The 27,337-nt window shown below is 35.9% G+C and overlaps 1 protein-coding gene and 1 pseudogene across 24 annotated transcripts in view; one reads left to right on the top strand and one right to left on the bottom strand.

Annotated features, from left to right (window-relative positions):
• NRXN1 (neurexin 1) overlaps positions 1 to 27,337 on the bottom strand; it is a 1,058,130-nt gene that overhangs the window by 48,625 nt on the left and 982,168 nt on the right. For 2 of the 24 annotated variants that reach the window (XM_069494630.1, XM_069494632.1), the window contains exon 1: positions 4,370 to 4,568. The exons of the other annotated variants lie outside the window; for them this stretch is intronic. In XM_069494630.1, coding sequence (XP_069350731.1) covers positions 4,370 to 4,402 — 33 coding nt within the window. In that variant the 5' untranslated portion in view covers positions 4,403 to 4,568. Of the gene's footprint in view, positions 1 to 4,369; positions 4,569 to 27,337 lie in introns of those variants that run through there. 24 annotated transcript variants of the gene reach the window in all.
• Positions 4,638 to 15,068, top strand: LOC138400069 (aurora kinase C pseudogene; annotated as a pseudogene).

The raw sequence follows: 27,337 nt of genomic DNA, 5'->3' as shown, positions 1-27,337 counted from the left end.
TATAATTATATTTTATTATATATACATTTTGTTTTATATATGTAATCTATGCATTTGTATGTAAAGTATTATTTCGTTATAAGTAAATAAGTAAAATATTTTATTATAAGTAAATTCATTTCAATGGATGATTGGGAAGGAACTTTGTCTGTAATTATATTCTAGGAGAGTTTTCAATTTGAAAAATGTGAAGAAGTCAGTCAGGTGATGGCATTTCCCATCCCGTTAAACACCCACTTTACCCATGAATTTACTAGTAAATTTAGGCTGTGGACTTATATAATCATATTTTTCATCAAAAAATGCGAAATAGGCTTAGAGCCAAGATTGTGGTACTCTACAGGATGCATTATGTTTTAATGAAAAAGCAGTGGAAACAAAGGTGAGAGCATACAGACTTCAGTGCTGATTTCTTTTGAGGACTGACTTATTTTGGCTCCCTAAAATAATATTCAAGTCATTTCCACCCTTTTATATAGTTTTTGTTTTTAAAGTAATGTATACTTAAGGGAGACTTAATAATAAAAGGCGTTACATTATAGTTTTAGAAAAATAGTAAGAAAAGTATTTGACCATTTTTATTACCAAGGAAATAATTAAATTGTGGCTTAATCTTCAGATCAAAAAATATACAGCACAACACTGAAATAATAATAATATCATTGATATTTGGGAAACAGTTCTGAGATTGTTACTAAATGGTTATTCAACTGAATTCAAATAAAAGTGAAAATTTTAGGAGCAAGTGAAAATGTGTAATGATAATCACACAATTAATGACACAAAAATAGAAAATATCTCTCATATATTTTTGCTTTTTTGTGGTTGTTACTCAGTTTGAACTCATACTGTCTTGAATTTCCTAAGAGATTCTAGACATACCCATGAGTTTATAGCAGTCTCTGACTCTCTCCAGTTATGCCATAGCAGGAAATTGCCTACCTACTCCACAGTATTGTGCTTAGCTCCATTCTTTATGCCAGAGTGATGAGGGAAGGAAGCCTGCAGGAGATTCAAATATCAGCTGTCAAGTAAATGTAAATAAGACAGCAGAAGGTAAAAATCAATCTTTTGGGTCAATATTGGTAACTTTGGTATAAATTTAAAAAAATCAAATGCTAAAGTAGATATAAAGCAGAGCTTGCTGTCATTATACAATCCTGAATTTACATATAGCTTATAGTTTATGTTTAATAATCTTGAGTTCTGGAGCAAAATAAATGCCATTTTTTCTATCTATAGGTGTTTGAGCCCATAAAGCAGCAGAGAAAGAAAACACTGCGAGTAGGGATAATAGGAGGTGAAAGAGAAGGCTAAATGATACAAGGCCCCATTTGGTCTAAGTATCATTAAATAATTCACTAATACTGTTCACTTGTGGATTTTGCTAGTGCTCATAATACTGGATTTAAGAGTGCTAATTTTGACAGGGTAAAATCTAGTTTCAAATGAGTCATTTTCCAAATGGACACAGTATAAGCTGAGTTTTGAAATCTTTAAACTTAATACAGACAAAGGCCTGAAGTCCTTGGTTACATGCTTTTTTCTATTTGAAAACTAAAAAGTGTAAGCTAAGAGGGCTTTTCCCATCAATTAGCATTCTGCCTACTGCATCTATCATATTGTTAATTGATTGCACTTGTAGTCTGTAAATGCACCCAGATGCTGTGGGATGAACACATATCATAAATTAAAGAAGCATATGGAAGGCACACGGTAACATTTCATCATAACTACCCCAAACATCTTCAATATGCAATGCTATATCACTAATTATTTTGTAAATATGTAAGCATTTCCTTGGCTGATGTCTTGGTGAGAAATTTGCTTGGCAATTGAGCCCAAATGCTATTGTGATCAGACATTTAATACCACTTCAGGGCTCTTCTAATTTCCTTTCATTTTGTCCATAAGGAGAATGTGGCTTTTAGCCTATTGGGCAACTTTGATTGTGCAAAGTCAATGAAAATACTTATCCTTTTATCATTGGGCCATTTTGCTTAATGAACAGCAGTCAACCCTCAAAAATATAAATATCTGTTCACATTTCTGTCTGCAAAAAATACTATAGGGAATTTGTCAAGTGAGGAGCATTTTGCTGCTTAGTGAATTTTCCCATTAATTTCTAAGGATAGGGCATGAAGAAAAACAGCTGGAGAAATCATAAGAAATTAGATACATTTTTCAACTCTGGGAAAATTAGTATAAATGATCAAGTAAATTATCTTGAATTACCTCAAAGTACCAAAGGGAAAGATTTTCATCATCTTGTCTGGGTCATAATTCCTTGTCAAGCCAAGGTTCAAAAGGTCAGTCAAAAGAGACATGCAACATGACAAAACTTCCTTTGGAGAATGGAAATTCTCTACATGCACAGGGGTCCACCATCCAAATGACTGACAAGTGAGTTGTGGGTGACCCACAGATCAAAAGATGTGCATTTAAATATTTTAAACTTGTGTTTTATTGATACATTTTGGCAACATGATTTAGGTCAAATCCATTTGCATTTAAGACTGGAAACTGTGTGTGGGTTCAACTAGAATTTTGTAAGAATCATTAACATCAGAGAATTCAGAATTCAGTTGATGATCATCCCCCCTTCAGTCCTATGAATTCTTTGTGCAAATGCTGTCCAGTTCTCTGGGTGTTCGGAGTGACAGAAGGCTTAATGGACAATGCTGAGAGATTAATTTCATTTCAGAATTCAAACTGGGCATTGGTCAAGCTCCCAGGTTTCATGATAAAATCAACAAATACATAAAACATTCAAAAGTTATCCTATTACTAGAAATTAATATCTATTTAAAAGCCAGAAATAAAATGATAGTATATTAGTTAGCATGGGCTCTTAATATTTTGAGAATTGAAATCTTACTTAGAGAAAAAAAAAATCAGTAAACCCTATAAATGGTTGAATCATCCAAGGTGTGGTAAACAAATTTAGAAATAATTGGCCATATTTATATTTAGGTGCCACCAACTCAAGTAATACAATAGCTTAATCTTAATCTCACTCCTGCTTTTCCTGAACATGGCAAGGATAAAAAGGTTACAAATAATAACAAATAAACACACACCACTTATAATCTGGTAAAGCAACTTCTATTCATGAGATTTCTTCCCTACTTTATGAAGCAGGGGCTACCTAATTTAATGAAAAATAGTAGTCACCACAGACATGACATTCTGTCTCATAATCAAAGGAAGATGCTATCACAAGTTCCCTTGAAAAGAGAGGCCAGGCTTCCTTCACTATGAAACACACTCTCCTCCTCTGGCTCCCTGCTTCTTTCTGATATGCAATCCCTTCTGTCCTCCATCTGCTCCACCCCCACCCATTGTCTCCAATCACTGCCAAGCGTGCCAATCCCATCTGGCTATACTCTTGCTTCTGCTAGCTCTAATTCCCACGGGCCTAGGGAATGTTTGAATGCCAAAGCAGTTTTGCTCTTCTTGAGAATAAGGACCAGTTAGTAGGGTATCAAACAATTCCCCCAAGGAATTCACACACACATGAACATGCACATAATCTCTCACATACACAAACGGCAATTTTTGAATCCTCTCCTAAGCTAAAATTTAAAAAAAATGATTTTAGTTCTTTCATCTGGGAGGCATCTTAAAAAATTAAAGTCTTACTATTGTGGAAATAACCAAAATTAATATTTCAAAAATATAAACACTGTCATTATCCCAGACATGCATTTTTTTCAATAAGCAGAATTAATTAGCATAAATAAATGTTACTCAAATCTTATCATGAAATATTTCCGTTAGTTAATCAGGTTTAATCATTGACCACTAATACATTTTCTGTTGTATTAAACATGCATTTAATTCAGACATTCCACCTTTACAAATTCCCACGAAAATTCTACTCTGCCGCAAAAGCATGCATGGTCAGAATCTAAGCATATTTAAGCAAAATTTTCACCAACTCAACAATAACAAAGCAGTCTGGCAAGTATTGAAAGCAGCGTTTATTCATGCTTTTACTTGAACTAAGTTAATACATATATACATTTATATGCACACACACACACAAGTTTTGGTTGTTTTTGCCACAAAGCATGCTGAAAAACCTCTGAAGCTCACGAAAAGCAGCAGACAAAACTAGAAGCAACCATGCTCAGGGTTTAAGGACATTTTAAAATTTAAAACAACCTCTCAACATTTCATACAGAGCGTGCATAAATTTAACATGCAATCTCCAAGAAAAAATATTTTAATCAAAATCTTAAAATTAGTTATCCAAATGAGTTTATTCTTATTTTCATCATTATTATTCTTAAGCTTCTGGTATCTTAAACCCTGCATGCTGCAGATCTAAGCTGTGCTCAGCAGCGGCTGTGATAGAAGAAGCTACCTGCGAGTTTTCACAGTGCCATCTCATATCCATGTCTGTCTGGCTACCCTGCGTGCTTAGAGCTTTTTTCTTAATTCTTAATGGAAATCCTAGGAAATTTAGTCCATCCTCTGAAATCAATACTGGTGACAGGAGCGCTCCCTGACTCAGTGGGAGATCAGGATGATAAATTGCCTGCGCATCAGCCTGGCCTATCAGTGCCCTGCACACAGATGGGCGAGAAAAGACACAGAAAAGGCTCTATCAGTCACGTGTCACCGCGGAGCCAATGGCCGAGGCGCTGCTGCAGGAAGGGATGCTGCAGTTCCGTCTGCAGTTGACGAGGCTGTTGGTACACAGCCCAGCCCGCGCCCCACTCAAAAACTCCGGGCAATCGCTGCTGTTGAATTTGCTCCCCGACTGGGACTGTACGGGGAAATGGACCTCCCCCTAAGCCCACGACCAAAATAAAGGCCTGTTTTTATGCACAGGGAATTTTCTCTATATTACTTTTAATCCAATGTGATTGCAGAAGGGAAACTTTGTTAACACCCTCACTCCTTAAACTCTTATGACTTTCTCTTGAGATGATTTTCATGTTTTTCCCTAACATTAAATTAGAAGCCTTAAACTGTGCAATTAGCATGCAGCCCTCCTAGCAGAATCTCCTCAAAGCTTTGTAATTGTAATTATAATTTTATTTCCAAGTTAATGAATGACATTTTTTGAATGCCATGTTTATAATGAGTATTTTTATGGGATGATTTTGTAAAGGCAATTATGCAACATTAAGAAATACATTCTTATCCTTTTTTGCCAATTAGAACTGTTCCTCTTTAAAGACAATTTAAGTCCCAATAAATATGTCACTTTATCAATCCTTAAAAATAAAAGAAACAAGCACCAAAAGATGCACATCCTGTTTCCCAAAGCCTGGAGAACAAATGTGTTATCCAGTGATGGAAATACATATTTATTTGTTGCCTTTTCTCTGAAATTTACAATAATTATTTGGTAAACAAAGACTACACATCTGGAATACCATATGGAAATATATCCCCAAATACATCTGTTTTCATTGATCATACTGTAATACAGGCACTTTGCACAGTTCTTCAAGGTAACTGAGATGATTATATATACAGTCTGACAGGGTAGGTTATAAGTGATGACACCATGGTGTGTTTCAAATGACAATATTATGGAGCTTAAAAAAAAGCTCAAAAGCAACCCTGAACAATCTTTAGGAATAAAATTTATATAAGGGAAAGTACTCTGGGTACTTTCTTCATTGCTTATCACTGCCCAGTCTTAATGACATCCATGCATTTTAAAAGATTGATTCTAACACGTTAAATAACCAACACTAATTAGAAAAAATGAATCTCACAATAAACACTGATAGGTGTGCCTCATAGATAGATTGCAACTGAACTTTAGAATGCTGAAGTTGCAAAGCTCTTTTTGTCTTTGCAATTATTTTTAACCACATTCCTGAAAGACTGAACCCTTTAAAGTTGTTTGCAAATTTCTTCCCTCTCTTTCTTTTATTTAATATTGACTATCAGGCAATAATAAAGTGTTTTTCAAATTCTTTAAAGTATATATTGTCTTGTGCTTATTTGGCCTATTTATTCAATAATAACATAATAATCAAACTTATTCTTTTAAAAGAAAAGATTAAGGATCAGAGTACTTATCATGAAAAAGAATATAATAATAATAAATCAACATTAAACCCGTTCATTGCAGCATTGTAATAGCCCCAAATTAGAAACCACCCACATAGCCACTGATAATCAATTGACCTGATAAATTATGGTACAGCCATATAGCCAAAATACTCTTCAGCTGTAAAATATAATGTAGTAAATTCATGTGTTTACATGAAGAGATTTCTAAGATACATTGCTTTCTTCAGTTTTTTTTTTTTTTTAAATTTCAGAATATTACAGGGATACAAATGTTTAGGTTACATATATTGTTTTTGACCTACCCGAGTCAGAGCCACTAAAGATACTCTAAGATACATTGTTATTTGAACAAAAATTAAAGGTATAAAGTTTAAATTGTTTATAGGCTATACCCAGGGTACACAGACACACACACACACACACACACACACACACAGTTTCAGATGCATAGGAAATTTTATGGCTGAATCTGAGAAGGACTGATTTCAAAGGTGGGACTAGTTTTGTTAGGTACAATTTTCCCCATCAAGTTTATGTATTACTTTGTAATTTAAAATTAATTAATTAAAATAATGGTACCTATATATATTTAGGTTTAGAAGAACATGACTGGTAGATGTTTTGAGGGAAAATTTTGAGAGGAGAGAAGGGGAGATAGAGGGAAAGGTAGCCTGCTTTTTTCATGCAAAGAAAACAGGAGCAGACAAGAAGGGAAGTGAAATAGAGGTTCTGGTAATCTTAGCTGAAGACCTCCACATCCCATATCAACTTCCAGTTCTTTCATCTCTGAATGTAAATAATCATACAATTTTGCATGTATTAAGAGCTTCACAATTTATAAGACAATTCACCTAAGTTATCTCTGATTCTTAGAAGTAGGAATGTGAAGTGTTGAGAAGTAAATGATTTGTCTGTTTACCCAGACTTGGCCAAATTAACCCCTTCAAGCTTTAGTTTTCTTAGCTAGATATAATTAAAAAGAAGTGGCAGAGCTAAGCTTGAATATTAATTTAGGGTATTATTTACTACTGCAAGATAATGTGCCTGTTTTTACTAATAATGGTGTAGGGCTAAGAAAAGCAAAATCAATTTTTGGCACAAACTTATGTCAATCAAAACTCCAAACTTGGCTTATAGATTCTATTGTTGACTTTTGTTGCTGTTGTTCAGATTCCTGTAACTTTAAGAAATATAAACTTTTAAAAAATGAACTGACCAAATTAAGGGTTAATAAGTTTCATAATTAAAGGATTTTTTGTTTTTTATATAAAATTACTCTAATTCAGTGTTTTAGGGGGTGATTTCCCCCCCTCCAAGGAGGACATTTGACAATGTCCAGACACATCTATGGTCATCACAACTAGGGGATGCTACGGGCATGTAGTGGGTAGTGGCCAGGGATGCTGCTAATTATTCTGTTAATACAATGTACAACACAGCCTCCACCACAAAGAATTATCTGGCTCTAAATGTCAATAGTGATGAGACAGAGCAGCGGTCCCCAGCCTTTTTGAAACTAGGGATCAGTTTTTCATGGAAGACAAATTTTCCACAGCAGGGGGTGGGGGGGCGGCAGAGTTCTATGGCCTGGGGTTTGGAAATCAAAGAGATAGAGAAATCATGTTCTAAATGCTCTTTTCTACCTTTTTTACCAAAAAGATTACAAACATATTCTGTATTGTGAAGTGGCAAAAAAAAGTAAGTTTAAATGGAGAGGAGAAGACAACTAAGGACCAAGCCCTGAGTCTCTCCAAAGTTAATTAGTAACAGAGAAGAGGAAGAAACAGAAAATGAGGATGAGGAGACAGAAGTACAACTCAAAGTGTGGTGACCTTGGAAGCCAAAGGTAAAAGTGTATTAGAAAAGAGATTAGGGTCACTTTGTTCAAATGCTAATGATAGGTCAAGTAATCTATTCTTCACATTTTTTCTTTAAACAAAGTGAGAAATTAATCTCATTTTCAATTTTCAATATAATACAATATAATACAAATGACTTAGGGTCCTTATTCTTCCACATGATATTTGTATTTTTATTTATTTTGAGACAGAGTCTCACTCTGTTGCCCTGAGTAGAGTGTCGTGGCGTCAGCCTAGCTCACAGCAACCTCAAACTCCTGGGCTCAAGTGATCCTCCTGCTTCAGCCTCCTGAATAGCTGCGACTACAGGCACGCATCACCATGCCAGGCTCATTTTTCTATTTTTAGTAGAGACAGGGTCTTGCTCTTGCTCAGGCTTGTCTCAAACTCCTGAGCTCAAGTGATCCTCCAGCCTCGGCCTCCCAGAGTGCTAGGATTATAGGCGTGAGCCATCAAACCTGGTTGATATTTGCATTTTTAAAAATATGGTCAGAAAAGGTAGTATTTATAGGGATCACAGTGGGGCTAGTTGAAGGAAATATATGAAGGAGAGGAGGTTTTTGTGACCCTCAAATTACAGTTCTTAGGCTACTTATGGTCTTAGGCTAGTTAACCACAAGGCAAGCTTGTAAACAGGGAAGCAAATCTTATCTTGGACCATTGCACATCATAGCTTGCCCAAGAGATAGAGTGCCACTATCTCTCCCTAGAAATTGTGTCTGCAGATCTTGTTCTCAGGCTCCCACCAAGTCTTTCCCATCCATTGATAAGGTTTCTGAGAACAGAGTTCTCAGGACCAGCTATAGGCGTTTTCCCTCCTGTGACCCCTGTCATGACAATTCTCACACTTTGCCAAGTCTGTGGTATTCAGGGTCAATGCAGTGAGGCTCAGACAGAGCCACCTGGAACACTAGGACATTTGAGCAGCTTCTAAACTAATGCTCTTGTTGACACAAAAGTATTGCAGAAAAACAGCTGGCAGGGGCAGGGGTGGGGGGTGGAGATGGGAAGAGAGAGGTGGTGGGGGAACCCATAAAAAGAAAAGAGAGGTCAGGGTCATAAAAAAAAAAATAGGGACAGATCCATGGATATTATAGATAGATTTTCACAACTTCAGGAGGTTTTACAGCTTGAATAGTCCAACTTCTTCATTTTATAGATGATGGATTTTAATGCAGAGAGGTTAAATAACTTGGCTTAAATTAAGTCACAGTAGCATTCTTTCATTCTAATCAACGAATGAACATAGTATTGGCAAGTTTTAAGAGGTTTTCAAAAAACACCATAAATATCAACCAGAATAAGACTTAGAGGAAGGGGGAAAGTTGATGGCAAGTAACAGACAGCCAAGACTCCAAAGCTTTCTCCCTCCTGTACTGATGCTGGAATAAGGCATTGAAAGCCTTTGCTCTTGTGGAGAGAGTGATCCTCCAAAATATTCCACTGAGTATTTATAGGTTATGAAATACAAAAGAAGAGGCTTCAACTATTCTTTCAGAAAAATTTGAGTGGCTGTTGAAGATTTTTTTAAAATGCAAATTCTCATAAGTATTTGCACCACAGTCATGATGAATGGGAAGTGGGATGCATGGATGACTTTTAAGACATATGTCAGAAAGTGAGCTTTAGTTGAGAGAGAATATAGTATAGGGAAATATTTTTGGAACATTTCTTTTTTTTAAGAGAAGAGAAAAATAGAAGTGGTGAAAAATCATAGTGGATAGTTTATTATTATTATTATTTTCTGCTTTTTTGCCTGATAACGGCAGAAACATTTTGAGGCCATGGTGTACTACTAACCTCCTCTTAATTACTAATTTAATATTTGCAAGTATAGGTCAAATATAGCAAGAAAATTAATGTCTAAATGAGTAAAATCCCACATAGTCTTATGGTTTATTTTTTTCTTGCTACTCTACTCTTGTGGGTTTTATTTTTTACACTGATTATTTAAAATGCAAAAAGAAACCAAAAAATGGTCTCATATAATTTTTTCAATACCATTGTACCATAAAAATAAAAATCATTATATTAATGTTAACAGTAGAGAAATTAAGATTCAGAGGGATTAAATAATATGTCCATGAAGCTAGCAACTGAAAGTCTACTAACTACATATCAAATACTCTTTCCAAATCAGAACTGCTCCTAGTGTTCTAGAATAATTGTTCTCAAAATTTATTATACATAAGAACCAACAAGGAACGTGTCAAACATCCAGATTTCTGGGCCCTTCCCTAGAGAGAGATTCCCATTCTGACTTAGATGGATCTCAAGGGTCTGCATTGTTAAGCGTTCCATCTTGATACTTCAAGAACCTTGGACCATATTGGACTTTCAAATTCAGAATTCTTCTTCAGAAAAAGCCATCTCAACAAGATTTCTAATGAATAGAAAGGAAAAGCTTTTTTTTTTAATATATAAAAAGAAAAAGTGGTAGGAGTAGTGGTAACCAAGAGAGAAATTGGGACAGAGAACAGCTTCACAGCAAAAAAGAAAAACACAGGTGATTTAGAGCCATCCATTAAGAGATAGTTCTCCCAATTGGACTCCACAAAGTAAAAATATTTTAGTTGTAAATATTTTTGAGCAAAAAACATTAATGTGCATAGAAGAAATGTGCAAATAGCAGCATTTAAAATAGGATGAGACTTTTATACCCACAAATAGACACAGTACTTGGCTGAATTGGTTCCTACCTCACTGCTGCTCCTAGAAACCACAAATGTGCAGGTATCCAGGCAGGGCCATTGTGCATATCCTAGGAATTCATTTGTACTGAGGGGTTTTCTTAGGATGGCTTTCTTGACCTCTAAAGAGAAGTAACTTTCCTTTATAAGATCAGATAACCCTAACCCACTGAAATCAGATCAAAATATCCTAATTTTTTGACAATAAATCTACCCAGAAAAAAAAAATCCCTAGCCCATTTAATGTGCTACAGTGACTTATGAAGATGAAAGGAGAGTGCACTGTACAGACACCCTCCAATCATTGTTTTTCTCCTAGCTGGCTTCTAGGTTGGAGAGTTTAAGGTCAGAGGGTAATGGTGCTAAAACATTCTCATTTCAGACTAATCTCTTTAAGGATTCATACTGCCAGTCCCTAACTCAGTGTTTACATTTTTTGAGCTTTTTGGCATACTACACATTTCTCTTACTTTGACAGAAGGATAACAAATTTTTTACTTTGATCCAAACTCAAGACCCAAGAGACAAGGTAATAAGGAACTGCCTCTTTCAGGACAACACCTTTTACCAAACAGAAGTCAGGGACCACGTATTTTGGGTGGCTGATTGATAAAAAGTATTAATCTAAAAAGCCCATGATCAAATTCATTAGAAGGAAGGAGGGGAAAAAAGGGAAGAATGGAAAACAAGGAGGAGGGAAGAAAAAGAAAAAAGAACACAAAAACCTTACATGTAGTTAAGATACATGAGAAACTTTTGTTTGCCAGTGAGTATAGCTTGTCAGGCATTATCAAGTGTGAGTCCTCTTCCTCCCCACTTTCCCCCATTCCAGATAACAGACCACACAATGATATGTTAAGCAACAAGAATGACTTGGAGAAGACACCCACACAGAAGGCCACAGAACCTATGCATGAATGTAAGCATGTGCACATACAGAATTCACACGGAGCAAATCTTGTCAATTAAAACAAACTGTGAAATCTGAGCTGGAAACAAAGCTCAGCTTGGACTGAATATAACATATAAGAAAATGAGTGAACCGAAGTTTTCAAATGGACACAAATAAATATAATGTTCCAAGAGAAAATATCAGCAGGCAGAGCACTTATTTTTTGTAGATATGATACTTTACAGCAATGGTTTCCCAAATTTAAGGTGCCTAAGAATTAGGGTGCTTGTTAAAAGTGCAAGGTTTCTGGTCCCACCCTGATCTACTGAATTATAATTTCCAGAGATGAGGGTAAAAAATTGCATGTATAGCACGTAATCCAGAAGAATCTGATATAGGTTGTTTTAGACCTTATTTTGAGACACACACTCTCCTATGTACATATGGTCAAGAATTGGATTCTCCGCCATCCTGCTGTGACATCAGCCTTGGATATGCTAATCCAATATTATGTCCAATATTACATCCAATGATGGATATAATCCAATCCATTATTAAACACATGCATTTTATTTTGGGGGATGGAAGGTTGATAAGTCTAGAAAGATATTAGGAATGATGGGATGGATAGATTCTGAAATGATTTCCTGGAATAGACTGCATTCAAATTGGGCTTTGAAAGATGGTAAATTATTTTACCAAAGCATTTAAGTGTATGAATGCTTTTCTTTAAAATTTTTAAAATTTCTTATATGAATGACAAGTTTCTTTATCTTTGCAACTGTAGAGCCAAGCAGTGCTTTTAGCATATATGAAACTGTCAGTAAGTGTTGATTGAATTAGTAAATGATATGACCACAACAAAGTAAATCTATTAAATAAATCACAATCCCACCACCTTGTCAAAACTTTATGTGATGTTGATGATGCCGTTGTTTTGATTTTCACGTCAGATCTTTCTCGAGTTCTTATCTGTATATATACATAATTTTATTTGTAATAAAGATAGTTTTATTCTGTTTTATAAGTTATATGATGGCACACACATTTTCCATCTTGATTTAGAATATTCATGATTATTCTAGTAGCAATAATCAAACCAATATATGTTAATTTACATAACTATTTCATATTTTTAAGATATTGGGCCATTTGTATTTTGAATTCTGTCATTATTAATAACACTTTTCTTCTTTTGTATTTTTCTCATAACATAAATTCCCATAAGTGGGATCACTGGACTGAAGACATAAGTGTTTTTATAGATCTTGAAACAATCTGCCAAACTATTTTTCAAAAGACTTGTTCTAATTTTCACATTGTCTCCAGTATGCTGTGTTCTATAACATCTTCATTGGTGTGAACATGTTGTCTATTCTATGTGGGGATGCCCTTTTCCCATTTAAATAAAAACATTTCTGGTAAACTCCTACACATCTATTTTGTACCAAGCTCAAATGCTATTCTTTCTTGCAGCCTTCCCAACACCCCTAGGAAGAGTTAGTCATTATTTCCACTGTGTTTCCATAGTTCTTGGTAATAATACTATTTTTGGTCCTTATCAAATAGTTCTGGGTTTGTTGTAGCTTGTATATTTCTTTCCTTCCTCCTAGATTATTAGTGATTCAAGGGGTGAGCCTCTGTCTGCTTCATCCTTGAAAGCTCAGTCTCTAGCACAGGGCCTGGCTAAGTTAGACATTCAATAAATGCCGGTTAAGCAAATGAAGACTGAATGAATGTGTCAGTGTGATGCTCAATTACAAGCCTATGGCTGTATATTTAGGTAAAAATGCTTTCCTTCCTCAATTCTAATTATAGGCCAACTAGTCCCTAGGAATACTTATATTTTCATAGGTATTCTTTGAAATATTTTACATTTATATATTTTGTAGGTCTACATTTTTATATTTTTGCTCTTTTACTTTCAGGGCTAGATGGCCCAATTACTGTGACATGCTGTGAATCAGATCTCTGAATCTTTTGGATAATAACTTTTGGGTACACTAAAGTCACAAAAATGTCTCTAATTCAAAAAGAAGCACCTTTTATGAATTAAGCTTTAGGACTAGCACACAGAATTAGAAATTACCTGTGGAGAACATAGCATATACGTGGCCCCACCAAAGAGAGAAATAAATTTAAAAATAACTGATGATAATGAACTATTATACAACATATAATCAATAATTATTCTAACATTTTATATCACTTTATCCATTTTGTTGCATTTTAACATACATTCTATCATTTTATCCCTTACCAAAAAAGATAATACATTATAACTGTAATTTGAAAGATAATTAATCTAATGCATAGAAATGTGGCAAGTGGAAAAATCAGAGCCAGAATCCACAGATTCTGAGTCACCATTTTAGCCTTCATTCCAGAAAAATCACTAGACCCAACTGAATTTTGTTAGTTAACCAAATGGAGAAAATGAGTTTTGAAACAATATAAACTAAACTAGTATTTAAAAACAAACAAAAACTTTGCTAGCAATAAAAACTTTTTTTTTTTTTTTCTTAAAAGAATGCTTATGAATAGTTCGAGGCCTCGGGCGGGATTGTTAGAAACTCTGCCAGGAAGTTACCGCCCCTTTTCAGGAGCTCCTGAACGTGACCTCCTGGTTCCCGAGGGCTCAGGAAGGCGTCAGCTTGTCCTCACCTCCTGAGTTACCCGAAGTCTGTGATGCAGGTGGGCAAAGCTGAGCCCGCAGCTGCAGCAGGCCTGGCAGCCCCGCCGCCCGGCAACCCGGCCAGGAGGCGCCTCACACAGTTGATGACTGAAATTGGGTGTCCTCTGGGCAAGGGGAAATTTGGGGATGTGTACCTGGCTCTATTAAAGGAAAGTCATTTTGTTGCAGCCCTAAAGGTTCTTTTCGAGTCCCAGATAGAAAAGGAAGGACTGGAGCACCAGCTGCGCAGGGAAATTGAAATCCAGGCGCATCTACAACACCCCACTATCCTAAGGCTGTACAATTACTTCCATGATGCTTGCCGGGTATACTTGATCCTGGAATATGCTCCAAGGGGTGAGCTCTACAAGGAGCTGCAGAAAAAACAGAAATTAGATGAGCAGCGAACAGCCACCATAATAGAGGAGTTGGCAGATGCCTTGACTTACTGCCATGACAAGAAAGTGATTCACAGGAATGTTAAGCCAGAAAACCTGTTTCTGGGATTCATGGGTGAGATGAAGATTGCAGATTTTGGCTGGTCTGTGCACACTGCCTCTCTGAGGAGAAAGACAGTGTGTGGAACATGGACTACTTGCCCCCGGAAATGATGGAGGGGAGAACATATGATGAGAAGGTGCATCTGTGGTGCATTAGGGTGCTCTGCTATGAGCCGCTGGTGGGAAATCCACCCTTTGAAAGCGCCTCCCACAATAGGAGACCTACAGACGCATCCTCAAGGTAGATGTGACGTTCCCCCAGCAATGCCTTTGGAGGCCCAGGACTTGATCTCCAAGCTTCTGAGATACAATCCCCAGGAGCGGCTGCCCCTGGCCCAGATCCCGAACCACCCCTGGGTCCAAGCCCATTCCTGGAGGGTGCTGCCTTCCTGTGCTCGGATGGCTTCCTGAGCCCTGTCTGCCTCTGTTCCTTGCTGTTTGTTTAGGGAGCTCTCCTGGTTCTGCTACCTCATCTGTCTTATTTGTTTCTTCTAAGATGCAAGATGCTGATTAATAACAGCTGAATAAGTTTATACCAGGAAAAAAAATGATATCCAAGGGCTCTTATTGAAGTTAGTGGCAGGTGAGGGGGCTGCTTTCCTTCCTCTCTGGTGTCTCCTGGTAGTTTTTAGAGCTTGTACTCAGGAATGCACTATACTGAACAATTCATTCACTTAGCCAATCATTCAACTAATACATATTACAGCTTAACTAGTTACAAAGAATTGTGGGAAATGCAAATAATATAAGAAAGAGTCCTTCTTCAAGACTCTCTCTCTCTCTCTCCACCCCTGCCACAATGCAGTATATTATAAATGCCACGGAAGTTATATTGCATAGTTCACATTCTGAAAGTTCTGAGAAGGATCACTTCTAGGCCCAAAGCCTGGACTGAGTTCCTGATGTTCACCTAAGGAACAAAATGACATGTGGATTTTTGTTCCTTATTTTGTGACTTTGTATACTACAAACCAATTAATTTGCTTGTGTTGGGGTGTCCTTTTCTGTGGAATGAAAGGGTTAAATCGGTTTTGCCAGTCAGATGCATGCAATATGTGATTACAGGGGACAGAGTGGGAGAACAGGGGCAGTGAAACCAGACAGATCTGGTTTCATGGCCTAAACTTGGGGTCTTAGATCAGCTGGTTAGCTCAACCTCTCTTAGTCCTAGCCTCTTCATCCATAAAATGAAAACAATGGCAATATATACCTTTTGAAAATTTTCATAAGATATAAACAAAATATAACAGAGAGACGGGCACAGATTCAATGGTCAATAGTCATAATTAACTATTAACATGAAAAAGTTGCTTCCAGGTATTGCATATTATTTAAAGTCTATGATTCTATATAATTTATTTTTGACATTATTTTCTTCACTCACCATGGAAGAAATTAGTCTTCTATATTTAATGAAGGTCAAAGTCTTTGGTTTGGTAAATACTATTCTTAAAATTTTCCCCCTTTTCAAATTATGTACAGTTTCATGCAAAGCCTGGGGAAGATGCTATGTTTTTATTTTTTAATGTACTAGATTTTTCGCATACCCTTTGGAAAATGCTAGGCTTTATTTCAGTTGTGCTTTTTATGTGAACTCTAGTTAGATCAATCAAAAACAATGAAGTCATTAGTGTGCATTGAGTTTAGTCACTTCTATAAATGCTACATTAATTGCTTTAGAGATTGTCAATTTCACTTCCACTCTGACAAGCAAGACAAATGGAGTTCACAAGCGTGACACACTGCCAGGCACCTCCCCAGCAAGCTGGCTACAACATCATCATCTTCTTTCACTTAAGATGGCATATTGGCATGCAAGTAAATGAAAGTGATGTTATCATAGACATCATCTTGAATCTACTTGCTTGTTATTTAAAACAAAAAAACCTAATTATTCAGTCACTTTGGAAGTTAAACCATTATTGGTAATACATTACTTGCAACACGCTTCACATCTGATTGGGACAAAACAATATGTAACAAATTATGGTCCAGAATCACTCCACAGCATGGCCCAAGGACATGTACTTGATTTTCGGAATAATCAAAAGGCCATCATTTACTCTCTGGAAAAAAATGTGTTATATTCTAGAGATCACTACTATGAAAGAATAAAAAGATTTAGTCTCACAAACTGTGAAAAATGTAAAAGAATGTTTACTTAATAATATGTTACTTGGATCTAAATGACATGATAAATTGTCCAGAAGCCCAGAAAACACACAGGGCATATATATCGTAAGTAAGCTATCATTTCTCTAAAGCAGTGGTTCTTAGAGCCCATTTTCACTCTTAAAAATAATTGAAAATTCCAAAGACATACTGTTTATGTGTATTATACATATGGGTATTTACTCTATTAGAATTTATAGGTGAAAACGTTGAATATTTAACTCATTTCAAAGTAACAATAAATCCACTAATGTTAATATAAAATTTAAAAATAACTATATTTTTTATAACATAATTTTTGAAGAGAATAATATTGTTTTACATTTTTGCAAATCTTTTAAATATTAGAATACATCTGGGTGCTCATATCTGTTTCTGCATTTGATCTGTTGTAATATTACAAGTCATGTAGTCTCTGAAAAACTCCACTGTACCCTCCTGAACAAATGAGAATGAAAAAGGCAAATAATTTTTTTCTTGTAATTTTAGTTGACATGTAATAGCTGTACATGTTTATGGGATACAGAGTGAGATTATGATACATGTATACAATGCAGAATGATCAAATCAGGCTAATTAGCATATCTATCAACTCGAACATTTATAGTTTTTTAATGTTGGGAACATTCAAAATCTTCTATTCTAGCTTTTTGAAAATATACAATAAATTATTGGTAACCATTTTTATCCTACAGTGCTACAGAACACTGCAACTTATTCCTCTTCTATATCTGTACTTTTGTATCCATTAACCAACCTCTCCCTATCTTCCCCTGACCCCACCCCTTCCCAATCTCTAATAACCACGATTCCATTCTTTACTTCTATGAGATCAATTTTTTAGCTCCCACATAAGTTAGAATATGGGGTAATATTTTAGTATTATTATGAAAATAGTTTTGACCTCACTGAAACAGTTGTACAAACAATCCCCACCCCTAGCCTCCCAGAGCTCCCGGACTATACTTTTGAGAAGTACTGCTCTAAAGTTTTATAATATTTAAAGACCACATTCATTATTATTTTTGGTATGTAATTTTCATTTATGTGCTGTCTTTGTTACCCTATTTGAAAGCTTCTTGATGGAGAATATCCTGTATCACATATCTTAAATATCCTTTACAACATGTGGTAGGCCTGGCTGGAACTACGGTACACATGAACAAGTAATATTGATTAGTTGATCCATGATGCCTATGGTCCCTTTAATGACCTTTAAAATATGTAACATAGCAGTATTTGTACAGTTTGTCAGATTTTCAGCCCATTATGCCAACATTCTACCTAAATAGGAGAAACGAATGGTATCTGAATTTATTCTTGAAGAAACAAATTATTTTCCTAGGTAGCATCTGTAATTTTTGGAAGAGAGGTATGAGAAGAGAAGCTAGAATTCTAGGGAAGTTGTTGTTATATATATATTTTTTTTCCGGTAAAATTTGCCTTAACACATCAGTCAGGTAGTATTTTAAGATCTAATCATTTTGTATGTTTAGTTGTGATTTCACAACTACAAAACAATGAAAAGCAAATAACATAGAAATAAATGTCAATGTGAATTAAAAAGAAGCTATAGTTTCATACTTCTGAATGGAAAGAAAAATGTAACAAATATTTTTACTATTTTTATTTATTCTACTTCAAAATCAGATCCTTTGAGAGACACCTGCTTAGTAACTAAGAAATGAAACAGTTATACATTCATCCCTGCTCAATCGTTCCAAAGTGAGATGGCTGGAAAAATATATAGCAAAGGATGAAACATTCCTCCTAAATTAAAAGCTTTATTACATAATAAATAATTTCTTTGACTCTCACAAAATGGTTCTATTATCTCCTAATCTGGGAAACCCACAGAGAAGGACTTAGTATCTACTGCCATTACCTTGGTAATCAGTTAACTATTTTGACTGTCAGAAAAACAGTATATACTGAAAAAAAGGCTCTTTCCTATTAGAATCTGGGTAAACAAAATAGCTTCTAGACTGGGGAATAAAAAGAGTCACCCATTTGAACTGATTCTTCCTGTGTCATGAGTCATAGGACAGCAGATATGCTAGTTTTCTTTTGCTTTCAGAAGAGGTCTACATTACCTAAACTCATGTCGGAATCTCTAAGTACAAGGCATCAAGGCTTGGTGGCTCAGTAAACAGAGTTCTCTTAGATATTTTATCCTGAAACTAATTTTGCTCTTGACCAACGAGGATTAAAAAAAAAAAAAAGCCCTGAAGCCTGCCTACTTACACTTACAATGTATTGAACTATCACTGTGCAAGTAAATTTGGGAAGCAAGGGATGAGGGAAGATCATGGATAGTTAATATTTGAACAGTAAAACATATGCCTGAGATTATTAAAAAATGTTCATTGATGTGATTATGAATTATTACCACAGAATTAATCAAGAAATCTAAATAAACTAAATTGCAAATGCTGAAACTAAGCTTATAACCAATTAATGTAAAAAGCAAACGACCATCAATCGAAAACTATATCCAACAGAAACCAGGTACAAATTCCCACTACCTGCTCACATGCATGTGAAGTGGGAATTTGTACACTGCCTAACAGAATGTGGCAGCCAGAGTCTATTCCTGTGAATTCTGGGTAACTGTCATTATATGCTATTTTTAGCTTATTAATGCTAAGATTATTTAATTCTTAATAAGCTGGTAGGTAGTCCTTAACTGTACTGTGAAAAATCCAAGTTCAATGGCTTGTGTTCCACTTCCCTTTAAAAACCAAATAAAGGATTTACATTTCTGGTCCAGGTTGTGATCCATCAAGTGGAACCTTCAGGTCTTTAGGCCAAGGATCTATATTTGAAATTATTGCTGTAAGGCTTAGTAAGTCTCCATGGAAAAAGACCAAAGAAGTCATTCAACAAATATGTGTTGGGTATACTAAGTGGCAGGCCTATTTGAGATTCTGCAGATGCAGTAGAGAACAAGACAATAACACTCCTTATAGGAGTCCACCTTCTAGTCAAAAGAAGTCAGAAAACCAAGAGCCTCCCAACAAACCACTGTCAGTGCCCTCCAGGGAGAAACCACTAGGAACACACCCTCAGTTCAACAAGTGGGTTTATTAATTGTTGTAGCAAGGAAGAACACACACTATAGGGAACTGTGAAGCATCTTAGTAAGAAAGTGTTAGAAAATACTTATTAAAGAGTTTGGGCATACGTTGGGTGATTCTGGCGAGGGTTTAAGAAGGCAGGGCTTTGTTCTGGATTGGATGCTATCAGGAAGCAGAAGCAATCCCAGGATAAGACATCTTAGTAAATCTTATCTATACCAAGAGCAGACTAGAGCGAGAATGAAGCTATGATTGGTAAAGAAGTAGTATTCACTTATTTTAACCAAGAGATGGTTTGACATTTTGTGGGTTATATAGTGATCCTGATTTTATGTTTTTAAATGAAATAACAATGTGGATGTATTTTGTCTCACTTTAGCATAGTCTTACAGTGACCGTGCCTCACGCTGGTATTCTGTGAGATTCTTTCTGTGGAATAGGTGAATAACCTGTTAGCTCTAGGCAAGATTTTAATGACACCGAGGCCCCACTGTGTGAATTATATCAGTTCCCAGATATCAGGAACTACTCTTCTCTTCCAACCATGCAAACTGGCCAAGCAATAAATAAAAAAGTATCAAAGAATGATAGATTGTGGTAGAAGGGAGGGCCCTTTATATTGGTTTGTCACAGAAAGGCTCTTAGATTTGAACAGCCAGAAGGAGCCAGCATATGATTACCTGGGGGAAGAGCATTTCTATTCCAGTGAACAATTACTGCCACAGCCCTCAGATTGGAAAGAGTTTGAAGCATTTGAGGGCCAAAAGAAAGACAGTGTGATCCAAGAATTGTCAGTGAGGAAGAGAGAAGGCAGGAGAGAAAGCCAGATGGCCAGATGGGAGCTTTGTAGGCTAGGTAGGGGACTGAGACTTTTTTCTAAGTGTAATGGAAAATCATTGAAGGTCTGAAGAATAGAATAATGAGAAAATTTTATCTACATATTTAAAAGGTCATCCTGTATATTCAATGGAGAATGCTTTTGGGGGTTGCTCAGTAGACAACAAGCAGAGATGCAAGTCAGGAGGTTTTGCATTTTGGCAAAAGACAATAGTGGCTTGCCCTAGGGTAGTGGAGGTGGAGATGGCAGAGAGGACTTTTCTGAAGTTGTGGGACTTATTGATGGGCTAATGTGGGAGGTGAGGAACAGGGAGAAATGAGTAATGGATGATTTTATACATTATTGAGTTCTTAATGTCAGTGATAATCTTATTCATATCATTCCTAATACTTGATTCACAGAGGGTATAGGATGTTGAATGAAAGAATATGTGTCATGGCTAATGTTGGCACTACTAAAAAGCTTCAAAATTCTCTGCATTTATTAACTTATAGTTGAAGTCTGGTTCTTAATTCTTTCTATTAATTTGTAGATGTCACAGTGGTGGTAGCAAAATGCAAAATAACCCAGGACTAGACACAACCACTCTATCAAAGTAGTATTGTCATAAATAAGTATTACGTAAATATATCCTATGTATTTAGTAAATGCTTGATTTACTAAACATGCAGACAATAAATAGATTTGGAGAAAAAAATTAAAACAGACAACTTCAACTTGATAAAGAATATTTATAAAAACCTACAGTTTACATAATATTTAATAGTGAGAAGCCTGAAGCTTCACTAAGATCAACACAAGGCATGGATGTCCCCTTTCACTAGCCATTTTCAACATCATACTGGGATTACTAGAAAATGCAATAAGATAAGAAAAATGAATAGAAGGTATACGGATTAGGAAGGAAGAAATAAAACTATCTTTCTTTGCAGGTGACATGATTGTCTATATAGAAAATCCAAAAGAATTAGATAAAATTCTTGTAACTAATAAGTGATTATTGCACAGTTGCAGAATACAAGTTTAATATAAAAAAATTCAATCTCTTTACTATATTCCAGCCATGAACAAGCAAAATTCTAAATTTAAAATATAATACTATTTGCATTAGGACCCTAAAAAATGAAATACTTAAGCATAAATCAACAAAATATGAAAAAGCTCTGTATCAGGAAAACTACAAAACTCTAAATAATGAAATCAAAGAACTAAATAAATGGAGAGTTATGCCATGTTCATGGATAGGAAAACTCAATATTGTCAAGATATCAGTTCTTTCCAACCTGATTTATAGATTCAATGCAATCCCAATCAAAATCCCACCAAGTTACTTTGTGGATATTGACAAACTGACTCTAAAGTTGATATGCAGAGGCAAAAAACCTAGGTCAGTTATCAAAATACTGAAGGAGAATAACAAGTCAGAGGACTGCTATTACCCAACCAAAGACTTAGTATAAAGCTATGATAATCAAGAGAGTGTGGTATTGGTAAAAGAATAGACAAATAGATCGATGGAACAAAAGAGCCTAGAGGTAGACCCACATAAATGTAGTCAACTGATCTTTGACAAAACAAAAGTTATACAATGGGGCAAAGATAGTCTTTTCAACAAGCGGTGCTAGAACAACTGGACATATACCTAACAACAACAAAAAAGAATCTAGACACAGAATTTACACCATTAACAGAAATTAATTCAAAATGTATCATAGACTTAAATGGGCATAGCAAAAGCATAAAACTCCTATAAAGTGACATAGGAGAAAATATAGATGACTTGGGGTATGGCATTGACATTTTAGATACAAAACCAAAGGCATGGTCTGGACATCATTAAGATAAAAAACTGCTCCACAAAAGACACTGTCAAGATGATAAGAAGACAAGCCACAGACTAGGAGAAAATACATGCAAAATACACATCTGATAAAGGACTGTGATCCAAAATATAGAAAGAACTCTTAAAACTCAACAATAACAGAATGCACACAACATGGGCCAAAGTTCTTAACAGATACATATTACAGATGGCAATTAAGCATACAAAAAGGTGCTCCACATTATACACCAGTAGGGACATGCAAATTGAAACAACAAGATACCACAACACACTTATTAGAATGGCCAAATTCTGGAACACTGACAATGCCTAATGCTGGCAAGGATGTCAAGCAACAGGAATTGTCATTTATTGCTAATAGAAATGCAAAATGGGTTAGCCATTTTTGGAAGAGAGTTTGGCAGTTTCTTACAAAACCAAACTTACTCTTAACATACAATATAGCAATCACTCTCCTTGGTATTTACCCCCAAAAGTTGAAAATTATGTCCACACAAAAACATGCATGCAGAAGTTTATAGCAGATTTATTCATTATTGCCAAATCTCAGAAGCAACCAAGATGTTCTTTAGTTAGTAAATGGATAAACAGTGGTACATCCAGACAATGGTGCATTATTCATCATTTATAAAAAATAAGCTATCAAATTATTAAAAGACATGGAGGAATCTTAAATGCACATTACTAAGTGAAAGAAGCCAATCTGAAGGTTATATACTGTACTGTACCAATGACATGACATCCTGGAAAAGGCAAACTATGGAGATAGTAAAAAGATCACTGATTTCCAGGGGTGTGGGTGGAGGGTGAGGGGGAGATGGGATGAATAGGCAAAGCACAAAGGCTTTTTTAGGGCAGTGAAAATACTCTGTATGACACTATAATGTTAGATACATGTAATTATGGATTTGTCCAAACCTACCAAATGCACAACACCAAAGAGTAAACTGTAATGTAAACCACGGACTTTGGTTGATGATGATCAATTGTAACAAATGTACGACCCTTGTGGAGGATGCTGATAACAGGAGAGGCTGTACATGTGTGGGGTCAGGGAGTAAATGGGAAATCCCTACCTTCCTCTTAATTTTGCTGTGACCTAAAACTGCCCTAAAATTGTCTTTTAAAAAATAAAAGTACATTTAAAAATCATAGAGGAAAAAATTTTAAAAATAAACAGAAAAAGATTAGGCAATTACTCATCATAGGAGATTAAAAATAGCAAAGGTTATGAATTTTGACCCAAAATACCTTCGATAGGTTGCCTAACCTTACACTTCATTAACTCAAGTGAAGGGTACAGTTACGTGTATTGAAGAGGCTGTAGAATTGACCAGGGTGATATTTTCTGCCATTTGTCAACCTTGGAAAGTCACATGCCCATCAGATGGCATTGTCTAATTTCCTGCCCTGTACCCTGAGAGAGAACTATCCTCAGGAATGGTACAGTAGCTGAGTAATTAAGTATAGGCAATAAACCACTGCTTCAGATCACACTGGAATCCTTTGCTTTCTCACCAGAGGAGTCCTTCAGGAAGCAGTAATGAAGCATAGTATGGAGGCATTCCTCATTAATGCCTATAAAGGCTAATAACTCGAGCCCAGACTTTCTCTTTCATGTGAGATGACTCCAGCAGGAGCCTCTTTGGTACACTTTCTTAGTGTGGAACCCAACAGTGCAAAATATTGTTACGTGTAGGCAGAATTAAGTGTGGAATAGAAGCAGGAGGCTTATTTCTTTCTCTATTGGTATGTTTGATGCAATATAGCCAATAAAAAGACATACAGTCCGTTTAAGAGGCTGAATCTGGGAATGTCCTTTGGAGGCAATAAAGGAGTAGTTTCAATCCCCAGATAACATGGCACCTAGGTACAATGTCAGGTTATCAAAATTGTGTTTTGCATTCAACACACTTAGATTCTTGAAGGTTAGAGCGTATTTAAACCACACTGGTAAGAGCTGTGGGGAAACATACAAATATCTCAGAGATCACATGGTAACAACCTACCTATGTGGACCTCAAATTGTGTAAAATCATCACAGCTAAGGGAACCACTTCAAGGAAACAAAGATAAAACATGATCATCCTAAGGCCCAAAGGCATATCTAAGGCAACCTCTCAGATATTAAATAGATTTGGCCAATCGTGCTCATTCACTCCTACTCAAAACAATTATTTGATGATACAGCCATACCATAAAGTACTCTTTTGTGTAAGGCAAAAGGTAAAAGTGAATTTCTAGGAGTTAATAAACAAGTTAGCAGTTTTCTTTCACTTTGCTCATAGCACCATGGAAAAATCATTGCAGTGTAAGAAACAGGATTCTGTCACACCACTGCCTCACATCCAATGCTGCAAGAGAATAAAATATCGACATATTTAGGTGTAGTTCTCATAATTTTGCCCAACTCAAAAGAATGACTGAAAACACTACTGAGCAACATGAAAACACCTGAGGAGGGGAGAGAAAATGATCATTCTTTCCAATCTTCTTCACACCTTTCGATTTCATATAGCTAAGGATACACATTTCTCACAGTGATTGAAGAGGGTGGTAACCTCTGTCAAATCTGCAGAGTCAAGACATGAAACTCAATTTTAAGAGCTCAGTAGAGCAGAAAAATAGAAGAAAGGTAACTTGTAATTTCTGCCAATTAGATATGCAGGAGTAACTAAGTGAAATCAATGCTTAAAAAGACACTTTCTTTGACTTTTTCAAAATTGAATTTCTACATTTTAATAACATTGTCATGTGTAATTATAGGGGTGCTGAATTTTGTTTCCTCTTTTCTGAATCCTAAGTTTGTCTTCTGAGAGAAAATAAAATCTTTAAAGGGTACTCACATAAAATGTGGTAAAGCCTAGTACTTTCATGTCATTTTCAACAATCAATATACATGAAAAAAAGAAAATAACCTATATTTCAAGTATGGGCAGCACCATGCTGCATAGAAAAAAAGATTTAGAGAGCCTGAGTGCATGCCCTGGGATCTCATTTCTCTGCTAAAATGACAGGTGATCCCTAGAAATTCATTAATCCTTTCAATGAATATTTACTGAGCACCCACAGTGGGCAATGATCAGTGCAGGAAGTTGGGAGTAGGGTGGAGGTGAGCACGATGTACAGTGATAAATGAGACTCAGAATATGTCCTTGAGGACCTCATGGTCTAGAAGGGGAAGAGACATATTTTTTTTTTGCCTTGTAGTAAAATTATACATAAGAGTCATAAGAACTGATAAAGTATCATGAAAGTTCAGAGAAGTAAGAAATTACTTCTTACAAGGAAGGATCAGGGAGGAATTGTAGAAGTAGATATAACTGACATTGCCTGGAAAGATGGGAAACCTTTGGACATGTAGAGCAGGTGCAAGGACATTTTTCTTGAAAGGGAAGGCATGAGCAAAGACATGAAGAAAGCATGGTGGACCAATAAATTGCTCAGTTCACCAGAATCAATAGGAAGACAAGAATGGAAAGACAGACTGGGGATTTACTGTATGTGATAAGCTAAATAATGACCACCTAAAGATGTCTACATCCTAGCCCCTATCCTTTTTAAATATGTTAACTTACATGTCAAAGACTTTGTAGATGTAATTAAGTTATGAATCTTGAGTTGGGAATATTTTCCTGGATTGTATGGTGGGTCCATTGTAATTACAAGGATCCTTATGAGTCAAGGAATAAGACAGGAGGATGAGAGTCAGAGATAGAGATGAATTAAGGGAAGCAGAGGTCAGAGTGATTCAAGAAGGGGTCATGAACCACAGAATGCACCACCACAGGTGGTGTCCAGAAGTAGAAAAGGCAAGGTAACATATTCTCCCCTAGAGCCTCCAGAAGGAATGCAGCCTTTACAATCCATTGTAGACTTCCAACCTCCAGAACTGTAAGATGATAATTGTGGTGTTTACAGCTGCTCTAACAAATCACTGTATTTGTAGTGGTTTGTTACAGCAGCAACAGGACACTAACGTAGAGTGGAATACTTTGAATATACTACTGATAATGATTTACCCATTCCTTCTTGGTGGTCCCACAACTTTTGCTGATTATTTTTTTATAATACTTATATTGTGTTTGTTTATTTTTAAATATATTTACCTGTCTGCCTCCCCTGAGTTGCCAAGAGGATAAAAGTGCTATTAACAAAATATAGAAAATCCACAAAGAGAAAACAATTTGAGAGCAAGATGCTGAACTGTTTTGTGTACATTTGAAATGTCAGTAGGTCAAAATGGTGGGTGGACAGTTGGAAATGGAAATTCATGCCTCCTACTTGAAGATAAGGGTGATAATTCTCAGTAGCAATTACTATATTTTATTATGATAGTGCATAAAATAGAATCGTTGAAGTGTGACTACTGACCAATGAGAAAATTTAAGTAGTGTGTATTCATGAGAAGGAAATTATTTAATCAGGATATTTTGACATAGATAGTTGGAAGAAGTGATTTTATAGTAAGTATTATTAGCTAAAATACCATCATTTTAATTAAATTGTGAGTATCTATAAGCAAAGGATAAGACAATCTACTACGGATGAAGTCAGGGATAGAGAAAAAGACCTTTTATTTTTTTTTTATTTTTATTTTTTTTTTGAGACAGAGTCTCACTCTGTTGCCCAGGCTAGAGTGAGTGCCGTGGCGTCAGCCTAGCTCACAGCAACCTCAAACTCCTGAGCTCAAGTGATCCTCCTGTCTCAGCCTCCCGAGTAGCTGGGACTACAGGCATGCGCCACCATG

The sequence above is a fragment of the Eulemur rufifrons genome, chromosome 19 (genome assembly GCF_041146395.1).
Source record: "Eulemur rufifrons isolate Redbay chromosome 19, OSU_ERuf_1, whole genome shotgun sequence".
NCBI classification, from domain to species: Eukaryota; Metazoa; Chordata; class Mammalia; order Primates; family Lemuridae; genus Eulemur; species Eulemur rufifrons.
Note: the sequence above shows the minus strand (reverse complement) of the source record. Positions and strands in the feature narration are given on the sequence as shown.